Here is a 24,538-nt window from a genome sequence, read left to right on the forward strand (position 1 = left end):
TTTGATCGTAAGCTCGACGAGTATGAAGGTCGGGCACGCCGGAATAATATCCGCATCCTTGGGGTTCCGGAGCGATCGGAGGGGGCGACCCCAGACCTCTTTGTCGAGGAACTCGTCCTGCAACACCTTAAACCTAAGGGCCTGAGCAAGTTTTTTACTGTTGAGAGGGCTCATAGGGTTCCCGGTGGTCATCCGAACACTGGGGCGCTTCCACGTCCCATCATCGCCCGGGTCCTTAACTTCCGCGACAGGGACGCCATTTTACAGTCTGCGAGATCCTCGGACCCGCTGGCCTATGAAAACGCTTCCTTGCTGTTCTTTCCTGACTTTACCCGGATGGTACAGAAACAGCGGCAGGGATTTGTGTCACTAAAAAGGAGACTACGAGACCGGGACATGAAGTACTCGATGATGTATCCGGCCCGCCTCCGAATAGAACATGGTGGCAAGACTTGGTTCTTTGACTCTCCGGAGGTAGCGGCGGACTGGCTGGATCGAATCGGGGACCCTGGTCCCGAGGGGCGCACCCAGACGGAAGATGAAGAATGAAGAACTGTTGGTTCAAGGCAGCGAACATTTTCTATCATTGGTGTGGAGGGTTGACGGGGGGTCTATCACTCTTTATTTCACCCCTCTGCCGTTTATCGTTATTGTTTAATATCCTTTCACTGGAAGTAGGGGGGGGATCCGGTGGATCCGGGCGGTCTGGGGGGGTGGGGGCTGGCGACCTGTCGTAAGGTCCTCCTCCGTTTTCTACTTTTAGATCTAGTTAGTGGGCGTGACAGGCACACTGCGAGTTGGGGATGTGTACACGTTACATGCAGGGGTGCCGGGTGGGGGGAGTTCTCTTCCGGGGTTGGGGTGTTATTTTGTTTGTGGTTTGTGACCGGTGTATGCAGGACCCCTTGCAGTACTCTTGCTTTTCAATGACTAATGGCTTCATCTAGACGGGGCCTGGGATTCTCAGTCCTAAGTTGGAATGTTAATGGCCTGGGCGATAGAATAAAGCGCACAGCAGTGAATAAATTCATCAGACGGCGATCGCCAGATGTGGTCCTCTTACAGGAGACCCACTTGCTCCAAGTTGGTGGCACATGCCGGTTTCACCTCGGGCTCCAGGGGTGTGGGCATCCTTGTAAAAAACTCATTCCCTCTCACGATCCAGTCTACTTGGTCTGATAATCATGGGCGGTATGTCGGTGTGCCTGGAGTTTGCGAGGGAAGAACAGTATCTTTTCTATCCGTCTATGTCCCCCCCTCGCTGCAGACTGACACGTTTTGTGACTTGGGACGAGTGTTTCTTTCCTTGCCTATGGGCCTTATGGTGATCGGTGGCGATTTCAACGCGGTAGTGGACGGTGAATTGGATAGGCTCCCCTCCCGTGCTTTGTTGCCCTCCCGTAGGTGGCTGCCCAAATTTCTCTCGGTTTCTGGATTGATTGATGGCTGGCGAATGCGACACCTGGGAGCGACGGAATACACACACGCATCCGCGGCACACCGTTTCCTCTCCCGTATTGATTATGTATTGTTGCCGGCGGCCCATGCGGCCGCGGTTAGCGAAGTAACACATTTGGTGCGAGGGGTCTCTGACCACTCGCCAGTTTGGCTGCGCCTGTGTGTGGGACGGGGAGACGTGGGCAGGATTGCTCCCATCCCCGCATGGCGATTGCGAGACCCGGTGGTGAAGAAGGAACTGGAGCGCGTGACTACTAACTATTTCAGCGAGAACGAGGGCTCGGTCGCTTCCAGTAGCTCCCTGTGGGAGGCGTACAAGACAGTTGTTAGGGGGGAGGTTCTCTCCCTTGTTGCTGACCAGAAAAGGAAGGGTGGAGGCGGAGCTCTTAACCTTGGAGACTGCTGTCTCCTCCGGGGGCGACCCGTGGGCGGATCACCGCCTGGGGCTGCTCCGGGATGAGTACAAAACTTTAACACGAGATAAGGCTAGGGCGCAGCTCGACGTCACCCAGGATAGGATTTACGAGCACGGCGACAAGGGTGGGAAACTGATAGCTTGGCTAGAGAAGGGTGACTGGGGCTTTAGACTGGTCCCGGAGCTGCATGTCGCTGGCTCTGGGGACACGTCTGACCCCCAGCTGATTGCGGATGAGTTTGCCCGTTATTATGCGGAGATTTACACCTCCTCGGGTGCGTTCTCTGAGGCTGATAACTCCGATATGATGCGCGACATTATTTTGCCGGTATTGTCGGATGATGATCGGAAGTACTTAGACTCTACTCTTACTAACGATGAGGTGGCGATGGTCATTAGGGGTGTACATTCCGGTAGGGCCTCCGGCCCTAACAGTCACCCAATCGAATTGTTTAAACCCCATGCAGACAGATTAGCTCCATACTTTTTTTTTTTTGGTAAACCTTTATTGTACATAAAGCAGTTACAATCACGGGCAAGCAAATCAATAAAGCCATAAGCATGCAACATTCCGTCTTCCAATTGCCCTATTGTAGCTCAGGATAGTGACCGTACCATAACGATACCAGGATGAAAGAGGTTTCTTTTTTAAAGGTTTCTAGAGATTACAGGATCAATGCCAAGCGATCGTTTCAGGACCTACAGCTGGCCATCAGAATGTGTAACGGCATCCAGCATAACAATTAAAGTGGGAGTGAAGGGCGAAGTAAACAATACAAAGTAGCCATCATTACAATCACTATACGTGATAAACCGATGTCCCACCCCACAAAAACTGAGTACACTACAGGAACCCTGTGAAACGATAACGCAGAAAAGAATAAAGAGAAAGGGCCATACAACCAAGGAGGAAACAAGAAGATAGAAAGAACCCCCCCCTCCACCCCCCCACCCCGCACCCCTGCAGAAGGCCATGGCCTACCCCCCCAGCAGTGTGCCCGTCGCCCTAAATGGAACCCGAAATTTAGTAAGACAAAAGAGAAAGAAAATGGAGGAGGAGAGAGAATTATTATACTGGCCCCCAGCCACCACACCCATCCGATCCCCAGCCCTTCAAATAGGCACCCGGGCGACCATCATTTCAATCAACAGAAGGCATGTCCCACATAGACACCAGGAAATCAAACTCCAGCAATCCAGGACACGACCTCAACCCTGTCCCGTGCGATCTAATGCACCAACGGAGTCCAACCGCAGACGACCCATTCCCATAACGAATATTGCGAGGGAACGAAGCCTCAAATCTAGCCCAGACTGCAGTCCACACACAATGAGGCGACATATCTGAACACAAACACAATCATCAGCATGGCAGTCCAACAATCCCAATACCGCTCCGAAGCGTATCTTCCAGGTCACATGCACAATATCCGGGAGGGAGAGGAGAAACAAAATGTCCGACAGCATCTGAGGCAGCACTAGGGTCTTCGGGAGCATAGCGTAGAACGATACTGCCACCTCTGGATCCAGTGTTAGTCCCACCGAGCAGTCCGAACATCCGGAAGCCTGCGCACAAGTTACCACACGAACCGGGACCTCCGATGTTGCATTGTTCACAGGGGCAACCATCGCGCTCCTCACGGGTACAGAACCAGGCAGGTCATCGTGAGCCTGAAGACTGTCTGGTATCGAAAGTCTCAAGATAGACACCATGGCATCCAATTTATTCCCCAATGCTTGGGTGCCACGTTCCAGGGTGGAGTGTAGGGCACTAAGAGCCGCTAGAAGGTCACGACACGTTAATCCAACTCCATGTGCAAACAGTTCCACGCTCCTCATGTCCATGCACTTCCCTCCTTGCTGCAAGCCAGCACTTCGGGTGTTACACTCCACATTATCGAGTTGGTCAGCAAGCCGCTCCACTAACGTGTGGGACCGAGCCTCAAACAAAGGCACATCAGGCTCCATGGTACTGCAGCAATTCTGTAAGGGCAGTATCAATAAATGCCCAATTGGCAGCATCCGGTGCGAGCCATCCGTTAAAGGGAGCAGTTAATGCGAAAATTTGGGAGCGGCCCGCCAAAAGCGGGCCGGGCGGCCAACAGCGTCCGATCGGCTCACTTGCAATTAGGCACATAATTACACAATCCCTCGAAATTACTACGCCGGGCATACTCCGATCCGCACCGCTAGTTGTGCTAGCTGTCCTCGGCAAGAAGCAAGCCGATCATCTCATTGCTCCAGCTGACCGACTCCTCCCCCGCACGGGTGACCGCTGTTGTTCACTCAGTACCCGGCCCCGTCTATAACGCACAGTCCCGGTTCCAACGCCATTGCAGGCCGCAAGATGCAAATGGATGTTTCTCCGGGTGTATGGCTGGGAGAGACCTCGGGATCACGCGACCTGTGACCGGGCGTCCTCACCGACGCGGGAGTGTGAAATAGGTCCAGGATCAATTACAGGATATCCAGGCGGGAGGAGAAGGGCCGCGGAGCCGAGGTCTCAAGCGGCCATCACAGTCGCTGTCTTGGCTCCTCCCCCCGATTAGCTCCATACTTGAAGGGTATGTTTGCAGAGAGCCTGGAGCGTGGTCGGTTGCCATACGATCAGCGGATTGCCAATATAGTTGCCATCCACAAGGAGGGTAAGCCTCGGTTGGAATGCTCCTCGTATCGACCGATTTCGCTATTGAATGTGGAACCCAAGGTGTTAGCAAAATTGCTGGCTACACGTCTCGTGAAGGTTATCTCCACCCTGGTCCATCCCGATCAATCCGGCTTCATGCCCAGAAGGAATACTGCTCTCAATCTTAGGCGCCTTCACGGTGTTCTGGCCAGCGCATCTTCTATCCATGAGCCTGCGATATTATTGTCACTTGACTCCACTATGGCTTTTGACCGCGTGGAAAGGCCCTATCTCTTCGCGGTGTTGGCTAAATTCGGATTCGGCCCCGGCTTCATTGGCTGGGTCCGCCTCCTTTATTCTGCTCCCTTGTCGCGAGTCGTCGTGAACAACCACAGATCCGGCGATTTTTCTTTAGGGCGTGGCACCCGTCAGGGGTGCCCCCATTTACCATTGTTGTTCGCTCTGGCCCTTGAGCCTCTTGCAGCCTGGGTGCGCTGGGACCGCTCCATAAAGGGATTGCGCTGGACCCCGGAGTGGGAAGACAAGATTTCGCTCTACGCGGATGACATCCTGTTGTATCTAACTTCCCCCCGGGCTTCATTGATAGTGTTCATGGACGTCCTTGCCATCTTCAGCAGATACTCGGGTTTTTTAATTAACTGGGCAAAGTCGGTTCTGTTTGTACTGAGCGGGGATCCGCCCAGGGTGCCCGCGAATTGTCCTGTGAGGGTGGAATCGACTAGCTTTCGCTACCTTGGGATTCATATCTCTTTAGACCCCCTGGTGCATCATCGCCTCAATTTGTTGCCCCCCCTGGTCAGACTCCGGGCGGACACGGCTAGGTGGAGGGCGTTGCCTCTCTCCATGCTGGGTCGCGCTACTCTTTTCAAAATGATGGCCCTTCCACGTTTTTTATATGCTCTCCAGAACTCTTTTGATCCTTTGCCCCCCTCTTATTTTCGCGAGATTGAGTCTCTCCAGCGCGGCCTTCTGTGGGAGGGAAGGCCGCGTATAGCACTTTCTAAATTGATGTTGCCCTGGTATGACGGTGGAATCAGCTTGTCGAATGTTCGCAAGTATTATTGGGCGTCACAGCTTGCTCCCATTAATCATGCGATCTATGGATCCCCTGTTGACCCGGGATACGCAATGGACCGCGGCCAGTTGCCCGGGGGTGAGTTTACCCGAGTCTTGTATGCACGACGTGACCGCTTCCCGCTGAGGGGGCCTACCCTGTGTTCCACGAGAGTGTGGCATGAGGCCAATGGTGCCCTTCGGTGGGCTGGACGTTTGACCTTGTCCGCGCCGCTGTGAAGTTCTGAGAAGCTTGGGATGCTCTGGAAGTCGAAGGGGTTTGATCGGTGGGACCTGATAGGAATATCGCACATTCGAGATATATGGGGCAAAGATAAGATATTGACCTTTGAGGAGCTGCAGGCCAAGTACCAGTTGTGTGACACTGAGCGGTTTCGTTACCTTCAGATCAGACATGCATTGAGTGCGGTGGTGCCCCGCGGGGAGACGCTGCCAGTGGCCTCCCCGCTGGAGGACCGCCTGCTTGATGGCCTCTTGCCTATGAAGGCGATCTCTCTCACATATCGTAAACTGATCAACCATACGGATGACCCGCTGGTGCGCCTCCGCGAGCAGTGGGTCGCCGATGGACTCGTCCTTGATGATGAAGATTGGAGGGAGGCGGTGGCATCCCCTAGGGAGGTGGCTGTTCCCATGAGACTCCGCTTGATACAGCTTCAGATTTTGCATCGATCTTATGTAACGGGCAATGGCCTGCAGAGGATGGCACTTACTGACTCGCCTGAGTGCCGTAGGGGATGTGGACAGCCGGGGTCGTTCATGCACATTCTATGGGAGTGCGGGGAGGTCCGGGAGTTCTGGAACCGTATACATGCGAAGATGAGTGAAGTGTGGTAGCTGCGAGTTGATCCCGAGGCGCGGCGATGTTTGATAAATGTGTGGGAACCCACGGATCTGCTGACTCACGGTAGGGTGTGGGTGACTCTTGCGTGTGCAATTGCCAAACGCAACATTGCGCAGCTTTGGGGGGCGGCTCGGGCACCCAAGGTTGGAAAATGGATGGAAGATCTTGACTGGTGTATATTTCGTGATGAGTCTGTGTATGTCTCTAGGGGGCAACCCCGAAAATGGGTCAAGATATGGAGCGCATGGAATGCATATCGTGGAGATATCTGTGAACCCCCCGCACTGGAATCTATCACTGTGGACCTGGGGAATTCTTAGGCCTTGTTTCTCTACTATCTGTCAATCAATGTATAATGCCTAAAAGTCGATGTTGGAACTTTGCGATGGTGGTCTCTGCATTCGGTCACTGTTTATATGTGTTTTGTCTTCAATAAAAAGAATAAAAAAAAAAAAATCCTGATAAAATCAACAAAAGGAACTCCACCAAACCATAGGGAGTATCTAGTTCATCATCGGCAAGGGGAAGGAGTCACCTATACATTAGGTATACACAAATGAGTCATTTCATATCTGTCGAACAACTCTTTTCCAGTCATCTGTAAACCCAGACATACCCACCCAGTGGGTATCCCACATGGATCTGTTCTAAACTAGCCACACTCCTTTTCTCGCGTTATACATCCCTTCTTGGTCAGATAATTTCTTCATTTGGGTTCTCTTGTCACCTTTATTCTAACAACATTCAAACCATCTTCTCCTTCCCTACTTTCACATTTTACCCTTAATCACACATCACTAACAGCTTCACAAATATCTGACACTGGATAGCACCAATACCTCTCATGCTGACCACCACAAAAAATAACTTACAATACTATCCCCTCACCAATAGCACCCATCTCTCCTAGTGACTTGCATCTAATCTTTATCTCTGCGGTATGTCATTTCACCTGGGAATACTAGGATTCCTTTGACCCCATAAACAAAGGTGGAGGCCTTTATTAACTATATATATCTTGCCGTACATTTAATAGTTAATATTTTAAATATTAGATGTAGGCCAAGATATGCTACTACATATCATTCAAGACAGCGAAACGACTAATCAACTCCTTTTTCAGTAGACTGGATTAGAGTAATAGCTTTCCAGTCAGCATTTCCCATCATTCTTTTGCCCCTCAAGGTTATATATATTGCCACCCCAACTATGCACAATTTATCCAGGCATATCCACTCCTCAGCATCACTCTGACATGCCTTCTAGGAAACTGCCACAAACCAGTCCTTAAACAAAACTACTGACAGTAGTTTTCAAAGCTCCAAACTATCTCTCAGACATCCTATCTTGGTACTCACATCCTCACAATTGATAATCCATCAACCAAAACCTTTTACAGCCTTCAAGTTAGAGTCAATCCACCTTGTAGGGCCCTCTGGACTGGAACGTCCTATTGCAAGACACCAGTGCTAATTTAATTATAAAAGAATTCAAAATAACACTGAACTGTGACTGGCGAGATAAAGCTTATAATCTGCCCTCCGGCTGTAAATATGTACATATGTACAATCATTTCATGAATGTATATTCTATCCTGTTAGATATATGCTATGGTCTTTGCTACATCTTTACCTGCATCAATCATAATCATACAACTGACACAACTAAGCCAGACAACAACTTCTATTTAATTTAATCAAACACATTAACAATCCAGTCTCCATCGATCTAGGAACCGTCAACATGCTATACATAGATCTTTCTTACTGAACTGTTACTGCTGCTGTTATTAAATAAAATAACAAATAATCAACATTCTAAAATATGTACCAAATTTCTGCTAACACTCTGGAGGTAATAATATCAGTTCTCCTCTTTTGCCCGTCTAACATCTTAGCAAAGTATAATTGGACCATGCTCTTTTAGTAGCTAACAATGTTCTGTCTTCAATGGGATCCTTGACTTCAAGGCTGAAAAAGCATTTTTATAAAGACTTCTGGGTATTTATTTTTAAAATCATACATTTTCTTTAATTTGGGACACATTTACAGAATATCGGCAAACCCATTTATAACATTCCAATGGCCATTTTGAATATTATTGTTGATCATGCAGATCTTTCAATCTGTTTACAGGTTGTACAGTATAAAGGGAATGATCTTGTGACACTTGTTTTTGCCATCTTCAATAGATGCAACTATCTGTCAAGGTGCTGTGTTTGCAGAGGCATGTGGATTGTGGGAGACATACTGTTGAGGTTGCACTGACCTAGAATGAGTAGTTTGAAAGTCCTGGGAGGATGACTGATTGGTACCAGAGAGAGCAAGAGTCCGGAGAATCCTGGGTTAGCGAAAACACTGATAACATCACAAAGGAACATGATGTTGTGTAAGCCCGTTTTTAGTGTATAAAAACTAGGGGTGCAGGTGCCTCAGAGAAGCTCACACATGAAGTTGTGCAGATTGCTGTCATGGCCGCAACCGCAGCCCTTGTTGCACTGTTCCCAAAGAGAGAAAAGTAGGAACGGGATTCCCGGTGTGGACTGCTAAAGTTACATTGTTAGGGGTGAAGGGCCAGATTCTCCTGCTCTAGCTTGATTGACAGAATATTGTTGCGCTTTTGATTTATTGCTTTGCAGGTGATTCAAGTCTGTTCTTGCTTATGCTATCGTTGTGCTAGTATTGCACAATAACTATACATGTAACAATTCTGCTACTGTTTAGCCAACAGCGCTAATATATGTACTTGTGCTAGTGTTTTTATTAAAGTCATATAGTATCAGCTAGCTGTGTGTTGCTCTTAACTGAGTGCCCTTATTGATTTCTACCAAATTGATATTGCTTGGGTTAGATGTCAGCAACTGGCTCGAGACCCGGTACAAGACCAGGTCGTCCATTTAGTGCCCTTTTTCTCTGCGTACGCCACAATGGCCGACAAAATCCTTCTGGAAAAGTTGGAAAACTGAACTGCCTTTGTTGGACACAATTGTTTCTCCCTAACTGTATCCAAAAATTAGGAATAGACTCAGTGAATTATTTTCATCCACATATCATGCAGTGTACTGGTTTTTTAGAGGACTGGCTCCTCAAGGAGGTGGTGGGGAGGGGGTATGGTGGCAAAGCTATTTATGATCGAGAGGGTGCACAAGGTACTGGAGAGACCTCTACCAGGCAGATTGTTGCAAGACTGCTCAACTACCGGGACAGAGACCACATTCTGCAGGTGGCACAGACTCATGGGCCCTGGTACACAGGGGGTGCAACAGTGAACATATATGCAGATTATACTACCGTCGTCCAAAGTTAATGTGAAACGTTTAAACGGGGGAGGCACACTTTTTTCACACTGCCATAGCTGCTTAGGACTGGTTGAAATCAAAGGGTTACACTCTACCAGACCAAGGAGAGCAGCCTGGTGATGGGGAAAGGCAGCAACCGAAGTAACGGCGGAGGAAGCAAGGAGATCCACGTCAGCCCACAAAAAGTCCCAGGTGGAGGCAAGAGAGCCAAAGTAGTGGCGGACATTCTGGAGGATGGCTCCTGGTGGTCAGGTAAGAAGTAGGAGGCTCTGGCCAGGGACACCGATGAGAAGGCCAGTGACTTCAAGGGGTTGGGAGTGGGCCCAGAAGAGAGCATCAGGCCGGCGGTCACCCCGATGACAGCCGAGACAATGGCCAGACACCGACCCAGTCCGGGCACCTAAGACAATGGCAACATACCACCTGACAAACCCTTAAGGTCTTGTCATGGAACGTCAATGGAATATGTAGTAAGCTGAAAAGGGGGCAATGTGGAAATATTTGGCGAGAAAGAATCCAGATATCATCTCCTTCAGAAGACGCATGTTGCAGGGAATACCTGCAGAATGCTGAATCATGGCAAATATAGCATGTTGGTGAATGCCAGCTTTTTGTACGGCTCAAGGGGGGTGGGTATACTAACTCGCCGGTCACTCCCATTGTAGGTGACCCGTACATGGGTAGACAGCAGGAGCTGGAGGTGAGTGGTCAGTGCAATGGGATAAACCTGACTTTTGTCACCTGGTACTTCCCTCCGGGTTTGCAGACAGGAGGGTCAGATGAACTGGGTGCATGGTTGGTGGAGGTGCCAGTCTATACTGTTGGTGAGGGGGACCTTAACCTAACTCACTACAGGGACCTGGATAGAATGACCCAATCCGGGGAGCAACCCAGATGGGATGGACGTGTAGCAGCCTTTCTGGAAACTATTGGTTTGGTGGACCTGTGGCAAGAGAAACATCCAGGGGTCCAACAATACACATATAGCTCTAACCAGTCGCGTTCCTTTTCCAGGCTGGATTACCTCCTGACACCGCAGCACCCAGTTTGGTTTTTTAAGGCATACCGCTATCCTAGCATGGGGCATATCTAACCATCCACCAATGAGAACACTCCTACGGACAGACATTCAGGTATCAAGGGGGGGGCGGCAGTGAAAGTTGAACCCCTGGAACTTGACAGACGGGGCTACTAGAAAGCTGGTGGTGACACCAAGACCGAAGGAAACAAATGGACGGTGGATTTGGAGGTCACGCTATGGGAGGTTTACATGGCAGTCCTGCGTGCCCGCCTAATAGCCCACGTATCCCGCAAAAGCAAGAAAAGAGACAAAGAGATTGTAAAACTTGAAAGACAGCTGGACCAGTGGGAAGCAGATTACATGTCCAACCCTACCCCGAGCCTTGCAGGCAGGATTGGGGGGTGGGTGCTGCGCCACCTGCTACACCAAGAGGCGAGGGAGATGTGTAGGGTACAGCAAGGCAGTCAGTTGGCAATAAATTGGGCAAGCTGCAAGCATGACTGGCCAAATAGGAAGAAGACCAGAAGAGGGTGGTAGCAATCAAGTGGGGAGAGGACAGAGACCCCAGGGGCCATAGCACAGGCCTTTGCGGCTCATCTGGAAGACCTCTACCAGCCTTGGAGGGAGAGTGGGTCGCATTTGAGTGACCTTGAAAAGTTTATAAGTGACATACTGGTAGCCAGGCTACAGGTGAACCTGGGTGACTCCCTTGATGCGGAGTTGTCTGAGAGGGAAGTGCCTGAGGCCATACGGCAGATAAAATACTGGGCTCAATGGGTACGGCCGTTTACGTGTGCAAAGTCGCAATTAATGGGCTTGCTCCATATGCGGTTCAACAGAGCACGCCGGAAGGGCTGTCTGCCCTGTAACCTCCGCAAGGCAACAAAAGTGATGAAGAGATGCCTTCTAACTTGGACTCTGCTTAGTCTGTGACAGTGGAGAAATTCCTACATAACAATGCATAGAGAGGTCTTGAGCACTTTTTTTTATCTCGAAGATGAGCACTTGACATCAAGAGACTCCTAAAAAACCAGTGGCTTTGGAAATGGAGAGAAGTGCACGCAAGTTTGAAAGGTCAAGCATCCTCAATATCAAACACGACACCTGTGCGAAGAACAGTAAATTAAAAGCAGCCAAGGGCATTTTAGAAAAGCGTACAGTAGGAATGATGAGGAGGAGTGGAGCTCACTTGCATTCGACTTCATTTAAAGGTTCTTTGGATATTTCTTATGGCGGACTACCAATCCTGGAGGGGCTTGGATTAGGGAGACTACTCCTTGTATAGGGAACTTCTGCATATAAAAGAGCCTCTATACTATACTTGGTGGTGTTGGCAATATGGATGTATAATATTTTTGGTAAGATGATGCTCAGTTACATCAAGAGTCCGTGAGAGCTGTCAAGATGCGCTGCAAGTTTGATGTTAAAGGGCCCTTCTGGAGTCTTGGTGAGAGCCTTTTGCAAACGAAGGTGGATTTATGCTTAGCTGATGGGATCTGCAAACTTTAGATCACATTAGTGAGGGTTTGATATAAGGAACATGGTGAATGGAATGATAAATTAGATAAGGAAAACATGGTTGGTGTCAGATCAGATGGGCAAGTATTGCATCTTCTGTGAATAATTCTACTCCCTATTCCTGTAGGCTAAGGACACTTCCCTCTCGATGTAAAAAAGAACATCTGTACAAGACTCTTGAAGGCGTTCTTTTGTACTTCACATCGTATACAAATTCAAAGTTCTAAAACAATTTTGATTCATTAATTGGACTACTCGAAACTTTGTTGAGGAATGTAGGAAGTGGACTGATCAAATAAACAAAAACAAATAGCCTCTGATTTACTCCATTTCAGTCCTTTACTACGAAAATAAACGATTTGATGAGAGTACATTATCTGCTCTAATAGAGATCACTGGGGCCAACAATCTGGCATGGACTCTACACGGGTGAAATGAGGTTTTATAAAATGGTACTATTGATCTCGGAGGAGAAAAAGTAGATATTGTTTATCATTACCATAACTAATACCTAGCCTAACCTGGACATATATATGTGAATATAGCTTGGTGTTTAACTATGAACTAATCATCCGGGCTTGCTTTATAGGTGTACCCTAAAAGTCATTTAAAGCCTGGATATCACATTTCACAAATCTGTTGAGGTTCCTAGGTCTGTGTTATTTTTGGGATACACCAGAAGTGCTAACAAAGCTCAAATTTGCGGAGCTTAAATCTTCATATAGAAAGTGTAGAGAAACTATTTTGTAGCCGATTAGGTGTACTGATCACCTCATATTGACAGAAAAATTGGAGTTGGCATACAACAATACTGGGACACTGCTTATCAGTAACATTTACATCCACTGTATGACTTAATCGGACTATCGGCCTAATTACAGACCGCCAAACCCATGGTGGCGGTGCAGCCACCGCAGCAGGGGTGGTCTGATCGCCCTAATTAGAGTTTGGATCCAGCTGTGGTGGTGCAGCGGTCTGAGGCTGCAATATGCTGGCGGTGCCAATGTTGCACCACTAAGCATTTTAGGAGTTGCCTCACTGCAACGCTATCCACGGCGAAAGGGTGGCGGTGAGGCAACTCAGGGGGTCTTTTCAGGGCCCCCTGTTCCCTCTGTGCAGGGGGTTGCATGAAGCCCCCCTCTATGTTAGCAACCCTAATTCCTGCACTGGAAACAAGCATTTGCAATGCAATAGGTCTCGCATTTGCAAGAGTTTAAGCTATTGGCATTGTAAATGACAATGCATTTTATGTGTTTTGAAAACCTGCAAGCAGTGCGTAAACCTTCACGTAAGCAAGGACTATAAGCACAAAGTGCGTGTTTAGGCATCGTATGCAGGTTTTCAAAACACATGAATAAAAGGCAAATGCGAGACCTATTGCAATGCAAATGCTTGTTTTCTTTCTTTGCAAGGAGAGTGACTTGGTACATCCTTTCTTTACCCATTCCTTCAGGACCTTTTAAAGTAAACCTTCTATACCTTCCCCCTTTTTAAATGTGAATTTTATGATCGATCTCGGAACACAAAAACACTCTAAGGTTGAAATCTAGGTCCCCAAAGAGCTTGTTGCACTTTCCGTGAGGGTGGATCGATGGGAAGAATATGACGTCATAGAACGTGCTTCCGTCACATGGAATCTCGTCACGGTTCTGGTCCTGATCAATATGAAGATTTCTTATGCCCTTTGGATCCGTGGTTTTCACCGGTCATATATTATAATTACCGGGAATAAATACATATCAGGCTGAGGTGGAGAATTGACGTCACACACTCCCTTTAGGACAGGTCGAGCTGCAGCTGGGAGGGTGTGCCCGGGGTGCCCTAGGGATGCCACTCTCCCTCCTGGCACCAGCTGCCATCCGTCCACCAGGGCACCGCCCACACCTGCCCGCCTCCATACCACCTGGCATCGGGCGGGGGCGCCAGGTGAGCCCAGGCCTCATCCCTGCATGGAGAGGGGGGCTCGTTGTCTGCTGAGAGCACTCGCCGAGCCGAGCAAGAGCGCGCCCGCGCAGAGGACGTGCAGTGCCCCCGGGCACGGAGAGCAGGCATGGACTGCCTGCCCCAGCCCCCCCAGCTGGGAGCCCCGGCCTCTGACGCCACGGACCCCGGCAGTGCTGCTGGTAAGCTCGGGGTGACTCACTCATGTAACTAGTTTCTTCACTCCCAGGGGCTAAAAAGCGGCCACCTCGGCTGTTTAGACCTGGTTGTCACGCCGAAGCGAAGGGGCCCTTTTATGAGGGCCGTGTGTTTTCAAACCATGAATATTAATATCCAACATACTGTTTGTCAGCAAAGTGTTCCACCTCCCGTCCGTTATCAGGCTGGCATTGAGAGGGTGGGTGGAAAAGAGGGCAGTGTCCGGACAGAGCATGGGCAGGCTACAGTAGTGCCAACCAGTGATACAACATATTATTTAGAAACAAACAATACGACCCAGGACAAGTGTTGCCACTGCTACTATTATCACCTTTAAAGGTTTTATCAAATAACCCGAGCATCTGTTCCCCCTAGTTTAGCAGGTCAATGCACCTGCTGCACAGATCTGTGTGCAATGTATGTCAAAGATGAAGTACCAGCAGAGCCGACTTGGAATGTTATTCTTATGAAGTCGATAAAGCGTAGAACACAGAGTGGAACGATGTTAGCCCCTATGATGGTTGCATTTTGGTTCTGGTTTAACGCCAGTCTCGTTATATTTTGCTTGAATTGGTGCCATGGCGGTGCATGTGTTTGTATTACCCTGTGACCTTCTCCTTAAGAGCAGACTTGCACTTTTAAAGAGATATTTCCAAAGGTGTTGTAGTGTTAGAAAGCCTGGCACTGTCGAAGTCTAAGGCCTTGATTACAAGAAGCCAAGAAAGGGTGCGGTGTTTACAGCACACGGTCGATTTAGTGAAAATGTTGCAAACTTTGGACAGTGGCGTCTGACTGAATAGAAGTTTGCATTATGTGTTCAAGACGTGCACCCCTAGCAGCAATTACAGGGCGAACACTGGACGGGGTTCAGAGCAGCGGGTGTGCGCCAAGCTACGAAATCTATTGTGACCTTCACGAAAGTATAAGAAAGACCTTGAAACTTCACGTCTTTTGTATTGTTTTTCACTTTGTGAAATCCACGTGAAATATGTGACTACCACAGCAATGTATGCATCATTTACTTTAGTTTAAACGAAACAACAGTCAGAAAAGCACACTTTGTAAACAAGGTATTACCCGTGAAAGGAAACCCGTGGACCTACCTTTGGGCTTTATGTCTGCAGTCCGGATTAGAACGGAAGCCAGGCAACTTGTTTTGGGACGGGGGCGGGGCCGCAAACAGGAAGCGGACGGGAGCCCCGCGCTTCTGTAATCAGCCGGAAGATTTGCCTGTGAACTAGCGGAGCTCCCGTGGTCGTGGAGAGCCCCGCCTGTTGTGAAGACTGAACCGCAGGCTGCCGAGGGAGACAGGGACACACGAAAAGACCCTGGTAAGTGTGGGGGGAGGGGGTGTGCGCGTGTGTGTGCGTGTGTGTGTGCGTGTGTCTGTCTGCGTGTGTGTGTCTGTCTGCGTGTGTCTGTCTATGTGTGCGCGCGCCTGTATGTGTGTGCATGCAGAGGGGTGGGGGCTGGCTGTGTCTGTGTGCCATTAATGCATGCGAGCAGAGCGACGCGAAAGCAGGGGCTGGGAGTTCATCTGCGCAGGCGCGGCTCAGACGCTCGCTCCCGAGGTGAAATCCGACCTCGGCAAAGCGCGCGTCTGGTAGCTGTCCACTCTCCTAAATACGGGCAGCATAAGTTGGCGAGCTGATGCATTCATGCTTCGCATGAATGCAACATCAGCTCGCCCTAAAAATGCACAACATGGTGCATTTCTTACCCTGCAGGAACCTGCTTTGGCGCTCCTACGTGGGCTGCCTTTCTATGGCTCCTCTTTGAGCCTTAGAAAGGCACCACTGTGGGACCGCCCTTCAGGATTTATTTTATTTTATTTTATTTTCAAAGTTTTATATAGCGCGAACAAGATCTTTGCAGATATCAGAGCGCTTTACAGTAGACACAGGGTAAGGGAAACAAGCGAGAGACTAAGCAAACATGTGGATAACATAGAAATGGGTAGTAGGTGGGTAGCAGACTAGGATGGTAACCTAATAAACAGCTTGTGAATGAATAGACAATAAGATAAACCGGCTAGTAAAAATCCGATAAACAACTTAGTACAGTAGACAACAGAATAAGCAATAATACAAAGTCAGACACAGTCTTTGGAACAACCAAGAAAGGGTTCAGGTGCGACTAGCCATAAGGATGGCTTTTGCTTCTTTCTTAAAGAGTGCAGTGGAGGAAATAAGCCTAGTTTCAGGTGGGAGGGCATTCCAGATCCTGGGTGCCATTCCTGAGAAGGAGCGCGTGTAAGTTTTTACCTTCCGAAATCTTCGAGGTTTCAGGAGGAGATTCTTTGTGCTTCTGTTGTATCTCGAGCCTCCTGATAAAGTCAGCTTTTGAGTGAGGTAGCTGGGAGACTTGTGGTGTACAGCCAACTGTGTCATACAGGCAATTTTCAGCTGTATTCTGGCTTCAAAAGGGAGCCAGTTCAGGGATTTTAAGTCAGGGGAAATATGCGAGTGTTTTCTACAACCTGTGATGATTCTCGCTGCAGCGTTCAAGGAGGCTCTTAGGGGTGCTGTAGTAGATAGGGGGAGTCCGCTGAGAGCCGCGATTCCGTAGTCTATGCGTGGAATGACTAGGGCTTGAACTGCAGTTTGGAAATCCTTAGCTGGGAGGAAGGGTTTAAGTTTCCTCAGAGTGTTGATTTGGAAGATAGCTCCCCTAGTTGCTTTGTTGATATGTTGCTGCATGTTGAGGTTGGTGTCAAGAGTGATGCCTAATGATTTCACGGAGTCCACGATGGTGGGTTGAACATTGAATGCAGTTAGGTGCTTAAGCCAGGTTTGAGTGGTGGAGATTTTCGCCGGAGGTGAGATTAGAAGGAACTCAGTTTTCAGAGTATTTAGTTTGAGATGATTATCGGCCAACCATGATTGGGTGTTATTGAGCGTAGTGTTCAGAAGTTTGATGTCTTCCGGGGATTGTAGTTTGAGGTAGAGTTGAGTGTCATCGGCGTACATATGAAAGTGTACATTAGATGCTATGAGCAAGGTGGTATCTTAACTTCCACTGAGAAAGGAGGCACAAAGGCATTTTCGGCTCTTCCCACAATGACTTCCTCTAATGGGTCCCATTCATTATATGAGCATTATATAGATTAAATTTGTAATCCACCGGGCAGTCTGACTATGGGTTTGGCAGTTTCTTAGCAGGGTGCTGGCGTAGCGGCCCGCTGCGCGGCCGCCAAATTCGTAATTAGGCCCTAAGAGCCCTGCTTTTAAGTTGCCCCACAACCAAACGGGACTCTCATAATATCTATACTGGCTTGAGTGTTTGTGATAAGCAACAGAAATCGAGACATTTCCTTTTTTATTCTCCCTGTAGAAGTTTCAGAATGACCGAAATTATGCCTATGATATTATTTCATACATGCTGTTTTAGAGAAGTTCTATCAATATATGTACCCTCTAAATATTGGTTCAGCGCAGTTTTAGTGTTTCAACGATCATTTACTTTGCCTGCGCAAGAAGGAGCTCCATCTAGTGCTCGTTCATGGGCGTTGCTTTAAATATTAAATAGCAATATACATTGGATATACAAAACAATAACTTCAAAATTCTAGGATTCTTTTTGAAAAGTTGATGTCCCTATCAATGCACTTTGTATTCCCACCTATTATAAGAATATCTGGGCCAACCAATGGGTCAATAAACGCTAGCCTACTGGTTATCTAAGCTTGGCAATGTGCTTTGTTATGGCAGACCAATTTCCTTTCTTCACTGTTTGTTGCAGACAGTACTTAGTCTACCCATATGGTGTTAAAATGTTCGTTTTATTGTTGTTATCGCTGATTTTATTATTGATTTGCTGGTTTTATGTAACAAGCACCATTAAAAATTAAGTGGTCGGTGTGGGCATAGATGTTCCTGGGATGGCCACAGGTTCCCATCAACCTTCAATTCTTCCAAGGTCGATAAAAAGAAGTATCATAGAGGTAACAAACACCTGTTATTAAGCACCAAGATGGTCCAAGGGGTGAACGCAAATACACATTCTGCTATCTATGATGATATTTGCCACGGCACCAACATTATAATGCATTAAAACTGGTTAAATGGCCATTATACCCAAAACAAATGAGTTATATTGTTTAAACCAACTCTGCTGGAAATCACTTTCCAGTGTTTGCAGGCATGTGACATTGCTGAGTGCAAGAGAGCACACACATTTAAGAGTGAGCTACTCAATTCAAAGTAGTTTTAAGGACAGAGTATGAGTTGCCTCAGAGGTAAAAGCCATCTTCTCAGATTTTGGGCCAGAACACATAACTCGTACTAGTGGCTGGAAGTTCTTCACTTACTGTGCAATCTTGCACTGATGTTTCCTCCAGTAACCATTGGGAAAATCCCATTTACACCAAATAACCTGTGTAAAAGACCTCTGGATCAAATGTCAAATTAAGACATATGGAAAACTTCCCACTACCGATGCAAATATATTTGATCTGGCCATTGTGTTTCATAATTTGTTTCTCAATGTATAGTAAAATTATGACTATCAGCAATACTGAACAATCTCCTTGCGTTTTACATTTACTATGAATTGTCAAACATTAGTTTAAGTATATGAAACACAAAATGACAAAAAAAATTATGCAGTTAAGGCTCAATCTTTGTAGTAGAAATTAGCTGGATAAAAGACACACAAACAAGAGGACTCTAGTCTAATGTTTCAAACCAGAACCAAGTGACATTGTGAGATAAAACGGTTTAAAAAAACACATGCATATAGTACATTACTAAAGGTATTAATTCATGTAATACAAGTAAAAAAAGTGTTAACAAAAATACTACCTTTTGAAGTTGTATCTAATGTCTTCTTCAGTTTTTCAATTTCCTCCTTATGTTTTTTGTTTTCTGCTTCAACTAGATAGTCATTTTCGTTTCTCTTATTAACATTTAAGGCCTGTGTAAAAGAGGGTGAGAAGTTTAAGTTTTCTAGTTTGAATTACATTTGTAAAAACAACAAAATTTCATCCCCAGTACACTTAATGTGTAGACATTAGGCAAGCAGAGTGCCTAGTAGAACGTACTAACTACAGGTTGTGTAAAACAACGTCATTTTTTAGATGTAATCACCTTGCTTCCTCCATTGCAAGGCAATTGCCCATAGTCTTATCTACAGGGCTCATTTTATAGAATATACAGTACACCCAATTGGGTTGGACTGTAGACTGTATTCGACTGATGCAGGTCACTTCTAGTTCTGGATGCACAATGTGACAGCTGCGAGGATCCTTAATGAAAAGGAGTGAATTTGCGAAAAAACATACTGGAGCCTCCAGTGAGGCTAGAATAAAGATGTTCTGAGGTACTGCTGACAACAGTGCCATTAGTGGCCTATCGCAATGAGGTCATCGTCAGAGTCCTCAATGGAGCGGTCTTCACTGAATATGTCCTTGTGGCCATCACTGACTGGCCAACCCTCGATAGGGTCTTCATTGCTATTGGTAGGGCTTTCATCATTGTTGACTTTGTTACTTGGTGGCGTGGGGTATCGATGATGGAGGCAGAGCCTTCACCGGCAAACCACTTCAGCAGCAAAAATACTGCCTCCACTGTTGACTGCAAAACCAGATTGAGGCATTTTCTCATCAACAAAGTACGAGCCATGGGTGACGGGACAACGGTGTAGGCGGAAACTGTATCAGACTCTCTGAGCTGTATTTGATTTGCCATCTTGTGCTCTCAACTTTGGAATTTCTAAATGTTTCCATTATTGTGCCACTTTGTAAAAGTACTTTGTGGAGCACTGCACACAGAATCATCCACTTTAGACGAACATTTCTCTTCATGGTCTTCAAAGATTTTTGAAGGAAACATCTGACAGATCTCAAAGCAAGAGACTTCATACTTGCGGTGCAAGAAATACCAACACTAATTGCTAGACATGTTAGGTGACATTTTTCCTCTTGTTCAGAATAAACGTATGTAACCCCAGAAACAAGTCACTGTACTGGGTAGCTGACGATAGGGCTGGCAGAAATCCAGGGAAAGTGAACGAAAGGTTGAAATCCTTGCAATGTAGAAAATGTGCAAAGACAGATTTTAGAGAAAGTGGTCAATGGTTACTTGACCAGTTTTTTGGAATCTCATTATCTCTTACATCCAACTTAAACCGATAGTAAGATGTAGAGACTCCACTGCTTACTTATGGGTTCTTTCAAACGAGGTGGGTTTGTTAAAGAAACAATGTTGGTGGGCCTATGGTATTTTAACACTTCACATTTTATAGCCATTTTAAAAGTACCAGGGATTAAAAGCCTCAAAGCCTGATGAGGGGAATGATTCAAGCATTTGAATGTATGAAAGACCCAATACTGGGAATGTGCAAAGTACAATTTCTAAAAGTTAAAGTGTTAATGTTCAAATAAGTATGCTTATGTTACTTTATGTTAAAGGAAACCTAATGCACAATATCAGACTTTAAAAAAAATACATTTTGTAAATGTAAATGCTTGAGACTCCATTTACAAAAAAAACAGTATGGGTGGAAATTTACATTTCTATCTGAACACTTTAAAAAAAAATCATATACTTTCCCAGAAGAACCCTTGGAAACGTGTGCACCGGACAGTGTTTCCAGACATACTACCACAAATGTCATGTTTAATTGTTTATTTTATTTACAAATTCTTATAGAGCGCATGGCTACCCAAAAAATGGCTTCCCAGCGCTAATAGGACACGTTAGGGGTGACATACTGCTCAGGTAAATAGATTCATTTTTAGATGCTTTCTAAAACTGAGCAAATAGTTATTGGCTCTCAGACCAAATTCAAAATGACTCTATTCGATTGCTTTATAAGACAATCATAAAAGTACATGTTAACAATACAATCATTTAAAAACTGTACACATTTAAAAATATATACAAACCTTTTTTGAGGATCATCATACAAAAAAGATCATAATATACTCTACATGATTACAATACAATTGTTTTCCTGTGGCTAAGTATTTTTTTTTTTTTTAAACATACATATCCTCCAGGCCCTGTGGATATCATCCAGGATCTGCAGCGCGAGAAAAGCTGGATGACATTGTCTCAGACCCAACTCCCTCAGAATCGGGACAATCCAAACTTTCCTCAAATTACTATAAAATCTGCAGAATAAAAAAACATGTATTGTCGATTGTTCTGAACAATTGTCGCACGGACACGGACCTAGAGTTCGTGACCAATCATTCATACCTGAGAAACTCGCGAGCCTGTGATAAATGTTACATCTAAAACGAGTTAATAAAAATCTGTCATAGCCACCAGGTACAAAGCATAAATACGACTGGAGATTAAAAGAAGGTAAAATCAATTGATTATGCTGAACGGAAGGTTTTGTACTCTCAGTAACCAGTCTTATAGTGTCCAAAAGAATCAGACCCTGTTTTATTAATTCCTTTCTGGTAATCGACTGCATTGTACCCGGATTCTTGTAGTACTTTGGGTGGCCAAGGTCAGACATAAAATTTTTAATAAACCTCAGCCAAGGGATCAGCAACGCTCCTTCAAGTTTCAAGCGGTCAGTTAAAATATCCTGATTTAACTTAGTCTCTGGTTTGGACCATATTCTATGCCATAGAAGGATTGGCTACATTTTTATCAGGGTTGAAATGAATGGGAGACCCAGCTCTGCATGGCAAACATATGCCGATGTGCTACTGGGGACAGCTAAAATATATCTCAGTCTCCCAGACCAATAGGAAGGGAATTCCAAAGCTTGGGTGCCAGGTAAGCAAAGGATCACCCTCCACTTCTGGCCCTTTTTATTCTGAGAGTAGCCAAAAGAAATTGACTATTTGACCTGAAATCACGTGTTTTTATTATGTTGAGCAATAAACTGCTTACGAATATGTGGTTTCTGGGCATGCTTTACTTTGTGTACAATATGAAGAGTTTTAAATTAAATTCTCCTCCTTAGTGGCAACCAATGAAGACTGACTAGAGCCGGGGGCACAGATTGTGATTTGGGAATGTTCAGCAAAGTTCTGGCTGCAGCATTCTGTAAAACCTGCAGCGTTCTGGGGACATATGCGGGGCTGACAAGATAAAGGGAATTGCCGTAATCCAAATGCAAGACTGTACCACTATTCGGCTGGTTTCAATAGGAAGCCATTTAATTATCTTCCAAAAAGCTCTTTGAAGGCCAGATCACCTTCCTGCCAATTCTTTGGCCTGAGATGCCATGGTAAGGTCTTTATCTAGGAATACTCCCAGGCTCTTAACTTCCTCTTTTGGTGAGGGACACTCACCAAGACAGATTATCTCAGAGGCATGGGCTGTTCCCAACCACCATTAACACTGTCTTATCGCCGTTTAGTTTAAGGCGACTACTATACATTCAAGTATTCACCGGTCCCCATGCTGGCGGCTAAACTGGCCTCAGTTTGGCAGATGTTCGATGCAAAAGACAACAATCTGAGTGTTGTCAGCGTATGAGACCACTGTGATACCTGCTGAACAGATAACGTCCGCTAGGGGGCACAGATATACATTAAAGAGAGTGGGACTCCAGGACGAGCCCTGGGCACTCATTTAAGGTGATAGACCTCCGACAGGCAAGGTCCCTCCCTGACCTGGAAGCTTCTGTTTTCTAGTGATGAGGTAAGACAATTTAGCACATTAACCGTGATTCCTAGCACCTAAATCCTACTTTGCAGAATAGGGTAGGAAACCTTGTCGAAAGCTACACTCAAATCCAAAAGGATGAGCGCTGCGGAGCCACCTTGATCCAATGTTCTCCGAAGTTCTTCCATGGCTAAGAGAGCAGTCTTGGTACCTATCCCCGGTCTAAAACCAGTTTGAGTTGTATGTAAGAGGTTATGATATTCCCAAAAACTGGTCAAGTAACCATTGACCACTTTCTCTATAATCTTGCTTACACCAGGAAGCAGAGATATAGGCCTATAATTCTCTGACTTGTCAGGATCCAAGGAAGGGTTTTTCAGCAATGGACTGACAACCTTGTTTTTCCAGCGGTCAAGGATTGTCCTTTTTCAGCTAAAGATTATATAGGTTGGCCAGGGCTGATAAAATGAGATCTCCTCCTTTCAGCAAAATGTCTATGGGCGCGGGGTCTAAAGGGGATCCAGATTTAAGTGTCTTTGCTACTTCCAAAAATAACATTGCTGTTTAACTGAGGGAATACTGAAAAGGTAAGAGTATCTTTACTAACTGTATACTACAGCCATTGGTAGCTGGATGTGGATCCCAATCAGAGTCACTTCCCAGGGAGTCACAAAAAGACTGACTTTACTAAGAAAATACTCATGCAACATGTCTCGTGGTCTCCAATCCGGGCTTGCATGGAAATTCCAAAAAGTGGAAATGGAGCCCACTGTGCAACTGCACATTTTTTATCCACCCCCCCCCCCCCCCCCCCCTCCCCGGATAAATCTCTTCCCTTATCCCTGCCAAATAGGGGAATTATCTAGTCCCCTTCCAATACTGGAAGATAAGTTACTCCATTCACTGGCTGGAGTAGCTTTCTGAGTATTTCCAGGATCGAAGGGCCAGATCATGGTTTGTGGATGCTCACAATTTTACGTTTGTTAGCATTCACAAACTTATAAGGCAAACATGCTTTGCCTTGCCACACCCCTTGCATGGGAGATACTACTGCAGATTTCTTCACACATGTGGAGCACAAATCTGCAGTAGTAAATCCACTTAAGCCTGACAAGAATCGCTTTCTGAATTCCTAGCAGAAGTAAAGGAGTTATTTACCCCTTTGTGAAAAAGGTCCTATATATTCTAGTTCATGTGTAGGAGAAGCAATTCAATAGGTACAAAAGATTTACGTAAGCAAAATAATACCTTTTTCAGCTTTTCATTTTCCTCCATGTATTTTTTGGCTGCTCCATTTGCATGGTCAACTTGGGTGTTCAAAGCTCCATTACTCGCCAGCTCATGTGCTAGTTGTGTTATTAAAGTAACAACACGTCTCAACACACTTAAGGAAAAAGAAAAAAAACATCAAAGGCTTATCCTTTGGCATCCGCTGTAAATATCAGAAATTTGTTGTTAAGATTCTGAAACATGAGGAGACTGACTATTTTCATTACATGCAGCAAAGACTAAACAAGGTCAGGCAGAATAGAAATAGAGACAGTATTATAC

The 24,538-nt window shown here is 46.2% G+C and overlaps 1 protein-coding gene across 3 annotated transcripts in view; it reads right to left on the minus strand.

Annotated features, from left to right (window-relative positions):
- LOC144822575 (B-cell receptor-associated protein 29-like) overlaps positions 1 to 24,538 on the minus strand; it is a 270,162-nt gene that overhangs the window by 95,972 nt on the left and 149,652 nt on the right. For all 3 annotated transcript variants that reach the window (XM_078680293.1, XM_078680300.1, XM_078680283.1), the window contains 2 exons: positions 24,236 to 24,371; positions 19,217 to 19,328 (listed from right to left, as the gene is read on the minus strand). In XM_078680293.1, the coding sequence (XP_078536419.1) occupies positions 19,217 to 19,328; positions 24,236 to 24,371 (248 nt within the window). The remainder of the gene's footprint in view (positions 1 to 19,216; positions 19,329 to 24,235; positions 24,372 to 24,538) is intronic.

The sequence above is a fragment of the Lissotriton helveticus genome, chromosome 1_1 (assembly GCF_964261635.1).
Source record: "Lissotriton helveticus chromosome 1_1, aLisHel1.1, whole genome shotgun sequence".
In the NCBI taxonomy this organism is placed as follows: Eukaryota; Metazoa; Chordata; class Amphibia; order Caudata; family Salamandridae; genus Lissotriton; species Lissotriton helveticus.